The sequence below is a fragment of the Phalacrocorax carbo genome, chromosome 2 (assembly GCF_963921805.1).
Source record: "Phalacrocorax carbo chromosome 2, bPhaCar2.1, whole genome shotgun sequence".
Lineage (NCBI taxonomy): Eukaryota > Metazoa > Chordata > Aves > Suliformes > Phalacrocoracidae > Phalacrocorax > Phalacrocorax carbo.
In genome coordinates, this window is record NC_087514.1 from 37,338,803 (window position 1) to 37,358,358 (window position 19,556).

At 39.2% G+C, this 19,556-nt stretch overlaps 1 protein-coding gene across 4 annotated transcripts in view; it reads right to left on the reverse strand.

Annotated features, from left to right (window-relative positions):
• SULF1 (sulfatase 1) overlaps nucleotides 1-19,556 on the reverse strand; it is a 103,039-nt gene that overhangs the window by 19,003 nt on the left and 64,480 nt on the right. For all 4 annotated transcript variants that reach the window (XM_064442575.1, XM_064442576.1, XM_064442578.1 and 1 more), the window contains 5 exons: nucleotides 14,062-14,212; nucleotides 12,882-13,057; nucleotides 12,169-12,297; nucleotides 11,854-11,910; nucleotides 10,723-10,852 (listed from right to left, as the gene is read on the reverse strand). In XM_064442575.1, coding sequence (XP_064298645.1) covers nucleotides 10,723-10,852; nucleotides 11,854-11,910; nucleotides 12,169-12,297; nucleotides 12,882-13,057; nucleotides 14,062-14,212 — 643 coding nt within the window. The remainder of the gene's footprint in view (nucleotides 1-10,722; nucleotides 10,853-11,853; nucleotides 11,911-12,168; nucleotides 12,298-12,881; nucleotides 13,058-14,061; nucleotides 14,213-19,556) is intronic.

A 19,556-nucleotide genomic window follows, 5' to 3' on the forward strand; every position in this document is an offset into this window, starting at 1 on the left:
TAGCAAGAGGTTCCAGGAGTGGCTTCAATAGCCATTTAGATCACTTTTAACAGTATTATGACTAACACTGAAACAAGACTCTCTGTGTCTAATACAAGCCAATAATAGTTCTCTATTTAAAACAGGGATTAAATGGGATTCAGTTCCTCTTCTTTTTTTTTAATTTTACTTTAAAAGGTAGTATTATAAAGATGCTTCACAGTTCTAAGATGGACTTTTTAGACTAACTTTCCTGAATCCCTGTCCCTGCCAATGTAGTTGGGCACTGAGCATGCATTATGCAGTAAGTCATAATGGTCCTTCTGCTCATCTTTAGATCTATAAAATGCATTAATGCACATAAAAGAAGATTCTGACTGATGTACTGCCCTTTCCCCTCCCTTGTTTTCTGCCTTCCTTCCTGCTATGAATACCAAACTATTCTTTGCAATCCAGGTTCAGTTTCTGGGTCCCCATTTCTCTGTCAATAAAAAAATATTGGCACATACAAACACTAAATACGTTTTAATTACATTTTAATTTGTGTATGTTTTCTTATTTTCCCTATCTTTATCTCCCTTCTTGTGGTGATGTTTCACAAGACACCTAAGCCGATCTAACAATTCACTGTTGCCATAGGAATACTGGATAGTCCCTGCTTCTGGCTGCATGCTGACTTAGGGACCCCTGTGCTGATTTATTCTCTCCCTCAGTAGGAGGCAAGAGGACTAACTTAGAACTAAAAAAAAACCCAACAACAACTAATCAGAGAGGAAAAGAAGGATGCTGCCATTTGACTCCAACAAGACGTTATATTGTTTCAGTCATGTTGTGAAACTTAACCTGTGTTGGCCTTTTTCACAGTCATTGGCTCATCTTTTCCTTCTTTCACCTCATTTCAGCACCTACCCTCCAGCAATTATTTCCCTCTCACCTCAGCTGCCCATCTCCAGTTTTCCTTCTGCCCCAATTTAACTTCAGAGGGGAATAAAATGTGGAAGAGGATCCTTAATAGCCCCACACCAATGGAGTCCAGAAACCCCACACCTGAAAGCTGGTGGGACCATCCCACTGCAAGGGGCTTTGCTGGTTTACAGCCTCCTCAAACTGAGGAAGAGTCTGTTCTGCAAGTGTGCTCGGGGCCCTGGCTGGCTCCATGTAAACCCTCTCTGCCCTTGGCAGCAAATTGCAGAGGCAGCTTAGGATACATAAAAGGAGTGAGCATCATCTGGGGGCTCAAGGTGCTTTAATCCCTGCCAAACATGAAGTTTAAAAACATAAGTACATGTGCCTGCTCCTCGGTGGGGAGGCAAGCACCAGACTGCAGCAGGACTGCAGCAGCAGTTTTTCCACGGGTGATGTCATTGGCATTATGCATTTTCATCTGGGGGTAGAAGTTTGCCCTTATAAAGACAATTCAAAGGCAAAGGGGAGCAAACGGGCTGGTTAAAAGGGTATTGTTTGTACTTGGTGGCTCTGCATTGTGCTGCTACTGGCACAGCTCCAGCTGTGACTTCGAGCTACATGAACAAGAAAACAGCAAATGACGTGGTAACTACCTTGGGTCTCAGTTTCCTGGTATTAATCAGTTTGTGCCACTGCTTTAAAATTAAGTAAGTCTATTTCATTACTGAGTATAATTAAGGCATAAAAATATACATTCAGCATGAATCATTGTTATGTGCTGCACTGTAAATATCCACTTAAGCAGGATTTCAAGTCAATTTTGTTTAGTTAATAGACTGTGACAGCTTTGAGCTCCCACCCCCTTATATAGAAGGGAAATTAATTAGTTCCTGAAAGGTGTCTTAAGAGTAGGCAAACTAAGGGTTTCTATGAAATGTAATTACCCGGTATTTGCAGTAGACACTTCAGTGTTAAATATCTTGTCAGATTTTATCACAAAGTTATGAAACGCTGAAAAACATGCAACCAGAAATATAACACAGTGACAATATTTTTACAGGTGCTTTTTCATTTGGTCATGTATGACTGACTTTGAGTATTATTGCTCAGGGAATGTTAAGATAAAGCATGAAAAGGAAGACTTCATGAATTTAAACATGTCCTCAAGATCTCATTTCCCTTTTTTCCTGTTTCAAAAGGTATGACCTAAATTTGAAAACAGTGTAGACAAAAATACCATCATGGACTGCGTAAGTGTGTACCCCACTTTCCTCTATTAGCAGCAACCAGATCTGTGTGGGTGTCAGGGGACCTGATGTGATAATACCAGTACGGGAGTCTGGTTTAGGGCTGTGCTACCACAATGAGAACAAAATTCTGGTTTTGCTTTCTCTGTGCCATTCAAAAAGGACACTTCACACAGCATATTGAAAAGTGCCCTGTAATTAGCTGGCTATGGTAAATAGTACAGAGCAGCAGCAGTTTATTTCTGCTGAACTAGACCTGAATTTTGAGAAATACTTAACTAGCTAAGGCCATGTCCTCTATGCACTCCTGCAGAGCAGTCATGAACCCTAGTCCTGACTGAGACTTCTAAGTGCTCCTGGAAATATTAATCTGTGCTGTTAATCTCAGCAGTATTTGAACATTGCACGCAAGTGCAGCTGTTTCATAGGGATGGTGTGCCAGGTTCGCTCAGGGAATTTGGAACTGCTGCATTTCTGTGGAACAAAAACCTCATCCTTGAATTTAGAACTGGGTTGATGCTGCCCGTAAGGGCAGGTCCCAATTTTTGTACCACTCCCTCAAAACTGGACCACCTTCTGTTGAATCATACACAGCTCCAGAGTCTACTGGCATTAATATACTAAAAAATGGTTATTTACATACAGCCTAACACCCTGAGGAAGTGTTCCTGAAAAGTGCAATGGTCAGTGGTTCAACAGATAGGGAAGCAATTTGTCCTGTAAGAACAGATGCAATATAGAGGGAAATGTATGACAAATTTTAAAATTACATTCAGTTAAATACACAGGGACAGAACTAGAGGAAAAAAAGAATGAATAAATTAATCACTGTATAATAGAAATAACTATGAAAATTGCCAATTTTGAGCTACTTCACAGTGTTTAAGAAATGGAAGAGAGAGAAAAATAGCCTAGAAGCTTACAGACTGTAGAATTTCACATTCTTGACATATAAACCAGATTGATTTTAAGTGTCATAGCTATAGCAGTGCTCTAGTTTATAAAAAATGTATGGGCTGCATTGTCAGCTTTAGAAGTGTAGGCACTTAGGTTGAGACATCAAATTTTTCACCTTTCTACCAAATCTATTAGCTTGTCTGTAGTTACACCTCAACATCAACAGATTTCTGTTATTATCCAATAAATGTCCACTTTCAGGTGCAAGCAAATAGGAGACAATGAAAAGGATATTTTTAGCCTTTCAGTTATAAATAGCAATACCGATACTGGTCAGTTACTATTGAGTCATATACATTTAACTTACTGAGGACTTAATTCATACTATATTTCACTGGATAGTTTAAAATGGAAACTCTGCAAAAAGAGAACCCCAAAGGAGTCTACAAAAAGTCCTAAACATGATTCTTGCATAATCTATGTTTTCTGTCTAAACATTTTTTTATATAAAATTGCTTTTTAAGGTGACATTCTACCAAAAAGCCTTTCTGGTAGAGGACACTGATAAGATGGTGGTAAAAATGCTGAACACTGTCGTACATTGAAAAAGGTGAAACCAGTGATGTTCTCAGACCAGAATATCTCTGGATTTTATCCAGAATAGAGCTGGTACTTCAGATTAAGATTTGCTTAAATTTTAATTGTCAAATCTGAAAAGAGCTGTCCTCTGTTTAGTAGGAAACTTAAATATTTAGGCTGAAATGTGAAATATTTAGGCTGAAATATGAAATACCATGCTTTGAAGGATTATTTTTAGAGATAAAGGAAGTTATCTTCATATTTGGTTTTAACTCATAAACAGGGAGGTATTTTAACAAGGGATAACATAATTTCTGGCAATTCCTATGAATTCTTGAGCAACTATGTTGCAGACGTATTTCTGTCAACTATGAGGGATGACTCTGCAGGGTCTAAAAAGAGCAATAGCTGCAAGAGCTGTTCCCGAAAGCACTGAAGTATGTACTTAGTTTTAAGCACATGACTGGTCCCAAATACGTATGCTTCCAGTTAAGCCTCTGTATAGACGCTCTGCTGAATTATGACTAAGAAAAGGTGGTATCAATGAGCAGATGGCAAAGAAGAGCCAGCTTTGAACTGCTGTTCTGGTAAAACAGGTTGATGGGATTAGTTGTCACTGCTTTAAACAAGCGAATGTTGCTACTATGAAGAAAAAAGTATTTTCTTTCTTGCAGTAATCTACACTGGGCTGCTAATTCCTTGCTTTAGGAAAGCTTTAAGAAACTCTGTTTGAATAGGTGCAACATGATAGAAAATGGAGAAAGGCAAGCTAAAGCGGGAGGCAGCATATGGAATAGCAATACATTAATGTACTCTTGCATGCTCACCATCAGTGCCTTTTGACTCCTGCGTGCATCAGGAGGTTGTTCTGAAATCAGGAGGATCCATGAGTGATGTTTATATGCCATATCATAATTTTAGCTGGGTTTTAGTGGGTGCTCGGGGTCTGGCTGTCAGTTGCTGGCCAGCCTTCTGACACTTCTGGCCAGATCTTACCGGCTTATGTGCTCTTATTCATACTCTGCAGCTGGTCATAAAGCTGACCTTTACAAATGTATGGTCTGTGATATTTATTTTATGAGAACAAAGATACTTGAGCCAAACCAGACTACACCTAATAAGCCTCGTTCTAATTTCCTTTACAGTATTATCTGTAAACTGATTGATGGCAAGTGTTCTTTTAACATTACAAATAGGCATGCTTTCAACTGAATGCTGATGCGATAATGTGATAAATATGAACAGTAAAACTGAATTCTTATTCTAGATTTTTAAGTGGCAAAGGATACGTGAGAAATAAGAGGTATGTACAGACTTTATAACCTGCTCTTTGGATCAGAGCCAGAAGAATCTTGCACATTTACTGCAGAGCTGATGCTTGGATTCAGCAACATGTCTCCAGTGACTACCTGTAAAGCCTTAAATCACTTAAGTCATTGAGACCTAATTAACTAAAACCTCACTGTACAGTCTTCAGGCTGTCTCAGTCTACAGTCTCCATGTTCTCCAAACAGAATATGGTTTCTTTAGGGCGGTTTTGGGATACGCTTCCTCAGGATGAAACAAAATGTTCTGCATCTCTAAAGCTGAGGTGCGTGAAAAAAGGGCACAAGGAAGGTTAGTGGCTACAGCATTACACCTGTCCAGCTCGGCTTGAGTTCATGGCATGCATGTCACAAAAACACGGGCAGCATGATGCATTTTTCCATTCTGCCCACTGTCAGTGCTCATTGGAGCTGGCAACAGACCACAGATCTTTACAAGTTTCAGACCTTTGCTGTTCACAAACTGGCAGGTATTGCAGAGCAGATGGTAGGAGATGTACGCCCATAAAATAAACAGACCTGTGGCTGGATTTGGTTGCTGTGTCATTCAACCTAAGAGCTGAAATTTTAAACACAAAGCTTCACAGCCCTCATTTTGGGACACTGGCTTCCCTCCCCCCCCCCTCCCCCCCCTTTAGGAAATCTAAAAAATAAAGTTGTGATTTGTGTAATTTTTGTAAGAGGATAAAAATGTGTGTTTAGCTAAGGATTTGATACTGATTATAAATAATAGATTGAACAGTACACTGGAGACACCTGACATATCAGTCACAAGACCTCGAAAGGTAACTGCTGTCTGGGAAACAGCGTTAAATCCCAGGAGTCAAAATTATGCCTCAGGAAAATTCCTATGACTCAGACTGGTGGAGAGAAAAAAGATTAAATACTTATGAATTAATTCAACTCATTAATTACATGTTTAGATAAGGGAAGACAGAAAGAAAATGTATAAATGAAAACACAGTTAACATGTTTTTATTTGATGTTTGCTCAGTATCCAGAAGAATTTAATGGGTGAGAAGATGGAGTGGATTCAAGAAAAATAACCTGCCAGAGGATTAAAAATCATCTTGCCTCTAAACCTCCTGAATTAACATATATTCTCATCTCAGGTTATTTCAATGGAAATCTGAGAGGAGATTTGTGTCATGAAAGGTTGTCTTAATCCAGAGAAACATCTGTTCACATTATATTATTTCTGCTCTATTGGAAAATTAGCAAAGTTTCAGTTAAAAGTTCACACTGCTTCCTATTTTAAAACAACAGCAGGGATAGCAATGTTGCAGATGAACAGATATTTCTATACAGTGTACCTTATTACAGTAAAGCTGAGAGGCAAAATATGTATCAATGAAATACCCCCCCACCTCCCCTGCAAGCCATTAAAACGCTAAAAACCATCAATAGTCACTACTAAACCAACTGGGATCAATCAGGTGACCTCAGTAAGTTACACCACATAAACTGGTGACAAATTTGGCATATAAACTATGAAAGAAACCTCCGGTTCCCATCACAATTTCTGTGGGATGTGAAGGAAGGACCGCAAAGGAAACTTCTACCCTGCCCCGAGCCCCAGAACTGAGCAGAGGGCCCACCCCACTGCTGCTCCCTTGGCAGGGGGAGTGAACCTGGCCTGAGTGTGATGGGATCGGCTGTGCTGCAGATGAGCACAGGTCAACAGCTGGGTCAGGGTGGGAGCCAAAACCTGGTCTGTGTCCAAATACAATGTGGGCAAGTGACCCATAACTCACTTGAGATGGACAAAATTAACAGCACTTCCCAACTGATGAAGCTGAGGAGGAGGAAGAAAACATGAAATCCTCAAGTCCAGGTATTAAGCAAACAAAAAATTAAGAGCATGTGTAATTGCTGGAAGGAACATCTGGAGGTCATTTAGTCTAACCTCCTCTTCAAAGTAGGAACAACATTATTAGGTTTTGAAAGTATCCCTGGATGGGCCTTCCACAGCCTCTTTGGGCTCCAGTGCTTAATCACTCCTACGTTAACATTTTTCCCAGACACCTAGTCAGACTTTCCCTTGCTGCAACTGTGTGTTGCTGATAGCTGTTTTCCTGTGCACCTCCAAGAAGTGCCTGGGTCCATCTTCTCTCTGATTAGCCATTAGTTGAAGGAAGCAATGAGATTCCCCCTTTGCCTTCTGTTCTCCTGGCTAAACAAGCCTCTGCCCATCCTCAGTACTTCCTGATCATCTCTGGGGTCCTCCACTGGCCTTGCTCCAGCTTCCCGATGTCCCTCTGCTAATGGAGGCCCCAGCCCAAATGCAGCACGCCAGCTGCAGCCCACAAGCGCCAAGGAGAGGCAAGTAATCGCTTCCCATGACCTGTTAGCTACGCTCTCGCTAACGCAGCTCAGCAGGCACGGTCGTCTCCTCTGCAAGGGCTCGGTGCTGACCTGAGTTAATGATTGGCTGAGCATAACTCAAAAGTGAACATATCCATGCAGTTGTGTGCATCTCATTTCTGATACGTTCTCAAGGAGATGAGTGAACTTTTGGAAACTGTCTTTCCATAAAGAGGATTATGAAAAAATAGCGAGGGGAGGGTGCTTTACAATGAAAGTGATGCAATCTGTCCATGGTGCTAAAAAATGTAAATTAAAAAAGAAAATCTTGGTGACAGTAGTTTAACTTAATTTTGCATACTCATTTTAAAACTATTTTTTCTTAATGAAACAAAAATCTTGTTTTTTGAAGGGGTAATGCATAAGTCTTATTGATTTGCAGCTAAATGTAATCTATAACCTACACTTCCTCTTTTGGCAAACAGTAATTTTGAACTTTAAAAATTATGGAATAATTATAGCAATTATACAGGTGTTTAATATTTTCTTTTTTAAAAAATTTTTATGTTTACCTACTTCTGGATAGACATTGGACATCAGAAAAAAATGAAGTTTTGAAACTTTTAATTAAAATGTTTCTTTACTATGCTATGTGCTCTTTTTTCTTTTCTTCTTTTTTAAATTTTCTTTCTTTAGATGCTACTTATTAAATAGAAAATAAGCTGAAATTATTATTATTTTCCTGAGTACCACATCCTTGGAGATTTGGAACTAGCAGGTCTCAGGATCACACCTCATTTTAATAAAGGAAAACAAAATTATTTTCTTCTTTTTCAACTCCCAATTGTGTTCTCTGTTTCAAATGAAGCAGATATTGACTAAAGTAAATTAAAATGAAGAGCAAGCTCTAAAGGTACTAGACAGTATATTGGTGTATTAATCTACCAAATGCTTAATCTTAGTTCCAGACACTTAGCAGCAACTTCCCATAGACCATTAATTTTATTATTTGAAAATCTGTCATCAATCACTCATTCTGTGAAGGTGATTTTAATTTAAGTGATGTTAACTGCAACCGGTTGATGTAGGAAGTATTATAAACCATCATAATGAAAATGAAGATTTTTTTTTCCATATATGCACCTATGTAATTTAAATTAAGGATACTAATCACAAAAGAGAAAATAAAGTTAAGACCCACACAACAATATTTCCTCTTTCTCTCTTCCAAGAGGTGCAAAATGGCTAGGGGAAATCTACTGGAAGAATCTCATATTAAACTATGATACCTCGTATTGCACATTGGAAACTATTTGGGATAAAGTAAAATTATTTGGCCTATTAACTTTTAATTTTCTTTAAGAACTTTTCTACATGGAGAAAATCCTGCAGGCATTTATTTCACACAGCAATGCCTTACTGATGTTCATGATCTTTCCAATGTCGCTCTTTAAATTCACACTCTCTATTCTGTGTTGACTTCCCTGTGAGCACTGCATATAGGCCAACCCTGAGAGAGAAGCTGCCCTTGCTCTGTCTGATGGGAGGTTTCTGTAGGCACGTCTAACTTTGGCATCCCTGCAAGAAGCCTTCAGGATGTTAGAAGTATCAGGGACAACTTTGGTCTCTTTGTTTAAGAAAATAATTTACATACACCGATGGTAAATTTAGCTGCTGTCAAACACCATTGCTCTTGTAAGCTCCTTGCTGACTCAAGGCCTTCTCCCTTCGCCCTTTGATCAAACAGGATTCACCAATATGGGATGGAAAGACAAGTCTACCACAGTGGGCTGTGAGCATGGCTGTGAGCAGTGTTTCCTACTGCTTCAGGTGTGATATCTGGTCAGGACACTTAACATTTTCTTTTCACATGTGGAAAAGTAAAGCTATTCCAAGCCTGGATTTTGGCATAAAAGGTAATAAATATAAGAAATAATTGCAAAGAAAATATTCTGGTATTTAAAAACTAAACATTTTAGCGTCTAACAGTCTAAATGACTCCATTGATCTCCTTCAGTTTTTATAAAAATATTCATTTTTTCAAATTTAATCTCTGTTTACAATGGCAGTGTTTGAACCCCTGAAAACTTTGCTCTTGGGTGAGACTGTGATATTGTGTATATCTCCTCAAAAGTGGCCATGTTTAAGGAGCATGTGTGAGGTGAGAGCTGTGGCAGAGGACCTGACCAAGGATGTGCCAGACAAAACATATTCCAGTCCAATCTGGGATTAACCAAGATTTACTGTAACACTATGCTCTAAAGAACAAGAAGGAGAAAGGTAGGGATGGAGCATTTCTTTAAGTGAGCGAGCTCTCCCCAGCGCCCTCCAGTTTCTTGCAGGGAGCTCTGCCCTGGGTGAAGCACCATGGGTGGCTGCAGATGGAAGCGGAGCACAGTGAGGCTTTATGCTCCTGTTCAAAACAGTTTACTGATATTTCAGTGCCAGGCCTACAGCCGGCTGCAGCGGTCTGAGCAAACATCTGAGGGAAAGGCGCAAGTGCCTGCCTGAGAGAAATCACCTCACACTCCTCCGGGGAGGTGTGTGGGGATGGAGGCAGAGGGGGAGGAGGACAGGGAGGGCGTGAGCTGCTGTCTGGGGCCCCCAGCATGTGCCTGGTTGGAAATGGTGTTGGTAGGAAGGCATACACCTCCCGTCCACATCTCCCTAGTAAATTCATCTTCATATGTTACCATAGGTATAGCATTAATTAAGAACAGATTGAAGAGAATTAGGGGTCAGCTTCACTTTTTCTTAGTTTAGGCCCCACTCTGTATACTCACTACGGAGCTGGAGGTGTAAGCATACTAGTCGGGGGTGTAATAACTTCCGGTTTGGTGAGCAGGCAATTAGACCTCAGTCAGGCATTATACTGAAATCATTAAGGCTATGAGAAGAAAATGTAACACTTGGGTATGGGTATTACTGTCTGATTCCTTACAGTGACCTTAAACAGCAAGCTTTTCTGAGCAAGGGGACTCTTCTATTAAAAGGTGTTTCAACAATTAATAAAGCATGATGATTACCAAGGGTGTTGTCCAGTCGTTCATCCCAGCAAATGAAATAATGTGTAACTGTAGGACTAACAAGTTTGCTTTCATAATTCTGAATTAGCCCAGTGAGTACAAACTTTCACTGCTCAGAAAAGTTCTCTCCCTTATTCATAATTATCACTGAATTATCTTGCATATTTAGCGATACAGTGAATCAAAGAAAAAGTAGCTATGTAATGTTATATTTGAGCATGTGAGTTTTACCATAAGCCCTGTACTGAGACAGCAAACTAAGGACTAGCCCTCCAACACCCTAAATTGGACCACTGCTTAGAGCAATTTGTGTCTGGTTTTCTTTGCTCTGAAGACCATTCAGAATAATGGTCTTTTAGCTATCTTCCAAATGCTGTATTCTTCAGATTCTTTTGACCCATAGTGAAAAATAAGTATTGCCCTGTGGCACATAGAAGACTGCAGTTGTTTGTGGCTTACCTGTCCTGGTTGTTCACAGGCTGTCTGGTATCTTGCTTGTTGGCATAATTCTTTTACTCGCTCATATTTTGGTAGTTGATTAGACTGTTGATTGTTTTTGTTGGGTTCCTCCTTCTTGCGTAGGAATTTGCTTTAAAAAAATAAAGTTGTATATTTTAGATACATTCTTCTAAACTCCGGAGATGATGAGTTTAATGGGAAAAGCAAAACTGCTAGATTTAATGTCTTCTCAGGGAAAAAGATCCCCACATTTCTGTTACTGACCTTCAATGTAGGTCATGTAGTGAAAAAAAGGCTCAGGTGATTTGCTGGAAATTACCCAAAGAGAAATAAGGGCTGCTGAAATATGTCTAACTGATACAGTTCAACACCATTCATACATAAACCTAAGTTCCTTCACAAAGCAAAACATGCTGATGCAGTACTCGCCTGGCTGAAAAGCCCAGCTGGAGAGACTAAAGGGCTTCCATACTCATTCAGCACTACCTTGGCTATATCTTATATATCACAGTGTGCCTTATATGTACTGTTTTGTACTACATCACATAAGATTTCCATAATCTGTAAAGCCATCAAGTGCCACAAGGAAATTGCTGTAAAATTTTTACTCAGAGAAAATTTTCACAGCAGTAATTGGCAAGGTGAGAGGGTGTAAAGAGGTTTCAGTGAAAAAAGGAGCAGTTATAGTCATAAATCTCATTTACACATAAGTCTTTTCTTAGCTAGAACAAAAATAAAGAATGCTTCCAATATGTGATGGGAAATACAAAATCAGTTGATAAGAGGATTCTACACAGCTGGATTTGAAACAGAGATTTGGACACAAAATTAATCAGATGATTACGTAAGTGGTCTCAAGTACAATGTTAGAGAAAGAGGAGATACAGGCTAGGACAGTTGCCAGAAAAGCATGTTTCCAAATTTCTTCAGAGGTAGGGATTTGGGAGCAGAGCAGCTTGCAAAGCCAGTGGTGGGAAACCAGGAAACAAGTCAGGCCTGTAAGTTTGCTTGCAAAATTTACTACTTTGCTGACCATAAAAAGGAAGAGAAGGGAGCAGAAAGAGCAGCATGTACAAGAGAGTGTTCCCAGCAGGCAGGTTCTCCCAAAACTCTCTCACCCCTAATAATTACCCTCTTTCCACCAGAAATGTGTCACGCCACATTTTGGTCTTCTTGTTTGTTCGAAACCTGAAAGCAAAATAATAATATTTACTGCTGGCACCTATGTATAGCACTGCTAGCGTTAACAATTTATTTTTAAAAAAATACCGCTCCACTTATATACACCTGCAATTTTATAGATGTGTTATTAAGACACTCTTCAAATGCGAAAGCTGTGGTTGTTGGCATGACACAGCGCATTTTCACAGAATCTTTTTCCACTCAGCTGTTGATTTACTTAGGTGTTTGCTTCTGAACTGGCTAAAAAAATATGCTGGGACCCACCTGTTTCCTGGTCTCTCCAAGTCCAGAAGCTTTAGGACAGATTTGCCATCCATATCTGGAGGTGTGTCAAGCCCTGCTATATCCAGAATTGTTGGAGCAAGATCAATATTGAGAACTATCTGAGGCACTCTGCAAATCAGCAGAAAAGGTCATAGTTGTCATGTGTTCAACATGTAAGCCTTCACATTCTCTTGGAAATAGAATGGTAATTAATGTTTATCAGGGCTTTGAAGATGTAGAGCCCTACAGAAGTGCTAAATTTAGAAAATCCCTTTTGAAGGCTACAATTCTGAGAACAACAGGCCAGTACTGCAGACTGTCATCAGAAAGAAAAAGTTAAGCACAATAAAACACGGAGGTGCAGTAGCCACTGCTCTTATCTCATTGACAATGAGGGCATGACAATCACAATTGTCATGACAATGAGGCCATTCTGCTAAACCAGAGGGTTAGCAGTAAAGATGAGCACCTACTTTTCACAAGCAAAATCCAAAGCCTAACCCTACAGGACTATACATTACATGACTTCCTCATCTGCATTATAACTTATTAATAATATGCAAAATGAAACACATGCCTTTCTATAAGACTCATTACTCTATAATAATAGGACATTCTTTATGAAATGAAACTAGACAGAGTAATAATTACATGCTCTTAGAAACATTTTACATTAGGTTCAACAGCCGTGCTAGAGACATAAGAGAACGTACACTGATCCCGGCTCTACGCTTGGACCACGAATAAAGAAAGGAACTCGAATATCAAAGTCATATGGCATTGACTTCCCCTTGACCAGTCCGAACTGCCCGATATGGTAACCGTGGTCAGCAGTGTAAATAATGTAGGTATTCTCCAGTTCTCCCATCTCTGCAAGCATTTGGTATAACTGCAACACAGCATAGGTAAAACTCTGAATTAAATGTAGCAAAACATGTTTTGTGCATCATCATGTATGACCACCATTTTACTCCCTTAAACACACAGAACCAAACATGACATCGATGAGGTTGTTGAAACAGACATTCTGGGGATGGATATTTTTACATCTTATCTTTACTGTGCACTTAAAAAGTTCAACTTACAAGTTCAATTTCACATTTCACAGAGGGGAAAATTAAACAGGTCCAGAAAATTAAAATAGCAAAATATGTTCGTACTAATATAGTTGCATTAGTATGTCCAAAAGTCACTGTGCACTGAAACACAGGTTGGGAAAAAAGTCTGTTACAGCTTTAGGGCAAATGGTACTTAGATTTGATTTACTGTGTTAGTCCACAACTTTCTCATTCCTTATAGTTGTGGGCTTGGGAAAAGGCTGTAAATTTTTATTAAAGTTTGAAGAAATCTCTCTGGGGGAAGATCTCTGGTCATGGTGCTTGATTTTTGAACAAAAAGTCATGCAAAGTACACCTAATAGTTCATGTATCACATTACCTATAATTAGCTGTACACTGCATTGCCTAACTTCTGCAAACACCAGCAGACTGACACCTGAGTTGCTGTGATTTGCCAATTCCCAGATTTCAGCTGAAGGATGAACTGTAAAGGGAGTGTGTGAAATGAATAGTTGTCATCTGTGCCCCTGTGTCTATCCATGTGTACACGCAGGTGATGCATCTTCTGTTAATACCAGGCTTTATATTAAGCCCAGTAACTTTTCCCTTTTGAAAACTCATCAGTTTATTCACCCAGCAACTGAAAGAAGCAAGCGAGGAGCTTGGCATCGTGTTGCAGAGAACATAAACAGAATTCATTTCTACTGAGGATATGTGGAGTAATTTGTAGCCCAGAGGCTTTCCCCAGGCTGTGGTTGGGAAAGGCAGAAAAAGAATTTATTTAATTTTGTAACCCACTAATATGATTGTATACACAGTAGTTTCTTGAACTCACTCTTTCCATAGAGTCGTCAACAGACATCAGGGTCTGAAGTCTTTTGCGCTGCAAGACGTTTGTAAACTCCATGTGGATAGGCAGCATGGGCCCCGTGTACTGCATGATCCAGTGCTTATCCATGTTTGGTGCATAGTTATAGCTGGGAGTGCTGGGAGGAAAAGAAAGGATCTGAAAAGTTATGCAGCATCACAGGCATGAGAGGAAGTTGAGAACTCCTCTAACACAGGAATAGCTAACAAACAGTTAAATCACATATTCCATGTAGTAGCTGGTATTCCTAATGTAAAATATCACAAACATCACTTCACTGGCTTCTGAGCTTCATTGGTTCACACACTACTTCAACATTTTTCAACCACTTGTTTTGTGAGCTTTCTTTTGGGATCAAAGACCACTACATGGTCTTGTTAACATGATACATGTCAATATTTGGGATACACCAAAATGTGTTTCTCAAAAGAATTTGTAATCATTAAAAATGTTTAGCTGAAAGATGCATCCCATAAAGATAAGTAGAAAAATGAAGAAAGTCAGAGATGAAAGACAACTACTTCCCCCTACTATTAATGTAAATTGCCCTGATGCTACCAGTGGGGAAACAACCTTATATTAGCACAAGTTCAGTGAAACTCACAAGAAAGATATTTTCCTGTGGGATAAAGAAATTTAGCAGTCACTAATAAGAATAGTAACACTGGTGTTATCAGTTTTCAAGATGCCTCCAAGAGCAAAAGCACTGACTTTTTTTCCCCTCCCCATCACCAAAGGAGAGTGCAGGCATTGCCAGGACCCTAAGTACATCACCCCAGGGGCTGGGCACAGGGTCAGCTTTGATATGAAGCCATGCTGTGTCCTTGAAGGAGAGAGCTGAGAAAGTGCTGCAACCAGTGCCATTGACTCCAGATCCATGTTCAGTTTCCACCACTTACCCTTGGCCCTCACCTGAGCTATGTCCCAATGATGCCTGGTGATGTGGTAGACGTGCAAATTCTGCTCATACTAAAATAACATTTATTTACATACTAAATACTGTTGATGTGTTATTTTCTTATGTGAATGCAAAGCACAGTGCATTACCAGCATAACATGAACTATGAAACACTACTGAGCTAATAGTGCTGTTGATACTAGCACTGAGAAGTATGACACAGAGTCCTACTGAAGCAAAGAATGATGCTTTAGGAGTTCACACAAACATCAAAGGAAAGATTTGAGAGAGGTGTTCTATTCACGGCTGATTAATTTTTGAAGGATATCACATAAGAAACAAGAACACATTCACAGATATATCACCTGTGAAGAAAATGTACTGCAAAAAATATGCCAAGTAAACTCACTGTACAGATATGCAGAGTACAAAAGCTTTCCATCAACCCTGTTTTTAAACCTGGCATACATGACAACTAAAAGGTGAAGAGAAACTAAGCAAAATCCATGTCCCATAACAGTTTCACCTATATATGACCACTTTCCTCTGTTACACTTGCAGAATCTAGGCTTTAAGAAGCTAAGCTTTGCCATTTTGATGAAGTGCTTTGGGTTTTATTTTTTCCCAGTTTCTAATACACTGCAGTACATGATACATGCACTGCAGCATTACCTTTGAAAAATAAACTTAAATAGAAAACAAAAAAATGCTGTTGTGTGGTTGGATTAATTTGATTCCTATGGTTCTTTTTTCAGTTTATAACAAAAATGCAATTAAATATTAATTTAGATACTAATTTTAAATTTTTAAATATTAATTTAGATACTAAACATAGGTACTGATAATTTTAATATATGCATTACCCAAAGGTACATTTTCCCTACAGAAATATTTATCTTTAGCTGCCCTTTCAAAAAGGTAGCACTGAACAATGTGAGAACATCGCCTACTGTCACACCTTTGACTAGTCCTTCATTTAGCTTTAATTTTTCTTGACATGGTTGTATGTGATCACAGAATGGTGGAAGCAGTTGATTTTACTGAAGCAGTTGTTTTTACTGTATCAGCTATAGAACGTATAACCTATAACTATATATTCTGAGGATAAAAATTGGCTGAATGGACAATGATATAGACTGATAGTAAATTGCAATAAATTCATGGAGTCCACATTTTAATTGGAGACTGTTTCTGAGAATTTAGGTGGAACTTGAGAAGTACATATGTCTCTAGTACATGCATCAAGTTTTGACTAAACTACTTAACCATTAGCATCAAGGGAAAACAGAAGTCAGACAATGGTATTACAGGATTTATGATGATTTCTTAGAGTACTTTCTTTCTAAGAAGTATGGAAAGGTTAGCAAAGACAAACATAAAGTGAAATTCCTTTTCTGCTGGAAATTCTTTTGTTTCAGGTTGAAAAGTCAAAATGTTGACATTTCCCATGGTAGAAGCCTGATTTTTAAAGGAATGTTTATACTACCACAAAATTAATGGAACTGAGTCCAGGAGCACAGTCCTCTAGGTTCTTGGCTAGCCAGCAGCCGAATCAGATGGACCAATGGAGCCCTAGACCTTGACGAAGCAAGGAGTATAGGAGTTTTGGTCACCTCTCAGGTATTAGGCAGGTTGACAGAAAAGGAGGATACTTCCAGTGCAAACTTTCCTTTGTTTTGTTGGAAGTTTGTCAAATGAGATGTTTTCCCAGGAAAGACTTCAGTTTTGATTAATCAGCTTTTTCCAGCAAAACCCTGCTTTTTTTCAGCAGACTCCTGAGTGCCCCCGCCATGGAGGGATGAGGTGGCTGTGAGCTGTGCTCAGCCCGCAGCACCATGACAGCCTGCCGCTGTGCCAGGAAGGAGAGCCAGCTGCTGAAGCAGGCTCAGATCTCATGTTCCCAGGCCATTGTCAGAAGCCTCCTCCATATAATGGATAGGCTTTAAAAGCAGCACTCACGGGTTTAGCAAGGCAGTTAAAACCTTTCACAGACACTTTCTAAATGTATTTTGAATTTTCTGGGTGAGAAATGCAGTAAGCAGAGAGTGGGCAGAATTTTCCTCCCAGACAATCCAAGGAACAGGACCTTCTGTGAAATATCCAGTGTCAGTGGCTGATGGAGAAACAAGAAACAGGGGTCCAAAGTGGAGGAGAAAGAGCACTAGGGAAAAGACAGAAAGGAATCCAAAACCTCCCCAGCTTGTCTATGTCCCCTGCATATCCATTTGTTGTGCCTTGCAGAAATCCACCACAATGGCACTGTTTGCCAGGCACAAGATCTGACATTACCCTCAGAACTGTCTACCTTTTATTGTGTAAAACAGACAAACACATATAGAGAAGTGAATTCTGGGGAAATATTGCTGATTTCTGAAAACCTTTCCAGGTAGACAGATCTCTTCCCTGTCAGTGATAACTGTTTATCACAACATTTTTTTCTGGAAGCAGTTGGAGATATCAGCTAAATGTTCAACTGTTATAAGGCCTTGAGAGTCATCATGGCACAGTCTGTCACTGTTTCTATTCTTCCATTTTTGGGAATGTCTTTGCTCTGTCTTGACAAGTACTGCTATAAAGTAACACCAACATCTACATTTCCTTGATTCCTCCTAGCACTGGGAATATAAGGTTGAAGGCATGTACCATGTCTCCTATTGCGTCTTCTCAGTCATGGAGGCTATCTAGTCTTGAGCACTTTTGCTGATCCATGGTCAGAAGACAGTGCCAGGTACCCCATTATTCTCAGGTTGTCCACAGCCTCTAAGTCTGGCAAGGAGCTACCGCTCACCTGCCCATCGGTCTTTGCTGGGCTGCCCCTGAACAGCTCAGATGCTGCCCCAGTGTGTAGTAAGGAACAGTTTCTGATTTCAAGGTCATGCTTGCTAGTTGATCAGCAAATATTAAAGCCCTTCTGAATGTGTGCCCAGAGACTGGCCAAGAGTTCATTTTACATGTTACAAAAATAGATAACTTGAAAAAGTGCTCCCCTTCATGCAGGTCGGTTCTAAAATGAGCAGCAACATACTACATGAAAAATAAATCTGTAGAGAGGGTAAGGATTGAGAGACCAAATGATTACTCTACTGAAAAGGTACAATATTTGTCATTCTTGTAGGCTATACTAGCTTGGGCAGATCTAGATTGCTCAGTCACTCACCTACATTTGTCCAACACATACTATGCAGAACTTACTACGCAGAGACTTCTTGGCACTCCATGACAGGTCTGTTCTGGCACTGGGCAGGACATTGGAAGATGTCAGGTTCATAAAATTTCAAACTGAAATCCCCAGTTTAACTAAAAAAGAATCCCAAATACTTAACTTTTCTGTAAATGCATTCTCAGAATGAGAATAATTCACCCTGAGATTTCATAATCACTCACCTATGTGAATAAATTTACAGAGAAATTATCCAATTTTATTTGCACATTTGCAAAACAAAAAAGAAATTGGATTAGCCTTCTATAGCCTTAGATTACAGTCTCCTCAGGAAAGGGGTGACTTGTGTGGTTTGAGTTCCATTAGCACTTAATGTCTCTGCATCAATGTGCGTTGTTTTATTCATGCCAAATCATAGACATTGCATTCATTGTCTATTTCCCACCTGTTAAACTGCAGCAGGAAAGCCCACAGTCGTGATAACAAAGTGTTCGATAAGTCATGGAAGGAGTAAATATCTGTAAGCACTAGTACACTTTTCTCTTTAGAGAAAGATTCACTGTGAAATCTATAATTTATTTATCTGTAAGCACTCATTCAAATAGGTACTTAAAGTTATGTTGAGAGTAAAGGAATTATATTAACATTCAGCTTTGTGGCCTGAATCCAAAAGGCCTCAATAACTTTCAGTTACATGAACAATCACCATTTCATATCACACATTTTAATTACTGTTACTGACTGTTACGTATCTGCTATGCTTGTATATTTAAATTTGAAGTTTAAAACAGACTATTTGCCTTATTTGGCATCTAAGGTACCACAATAACTTTAAGTTAGACAAGAAATAAAAAGGTCCAGCAACCAAAAACAACGGATGTTTGTCCTTGAGGACGTATTGAAATGGGGTCCTCAAATAACACATCATTCAGAAATGAATTACACAATCTTCTACTAGTAACTGAACTGTTTCTTGTGTGATATTCAATGAAACAAATGGAATGAAGCCCTTCTGCAAGTCATTATTAGAAAAATATAGTTTACAGGTTAAGAAAAGAATGGGAGATTCAGCTTGCCTAATGACACTTACACAGTTGTGGTATCTGTGTGGAAAAGAAAGCAAGCAGAGTACAGCATGTTTTAAGAGCTCACAGAATTCAGTGCAACTTTAACATTTGTTTTCTAAAAGCTTGATCTAAATATATACATTTGCACCTCAGGTGGGTTAACATGGAAAGAAACAAGCACGTTTACAAACATTTGTTCAATTGCTTGTATTAAAAATCTGAGTTTACCTCTATTTACAATCTCTGAGTTCCCTCCTGTTTTTATCCAATAAAAGAAAATTACAGTCACAAAAATACTGCCTGAAAATGTTGATTGTGAATAATTCCATAGAGCCCT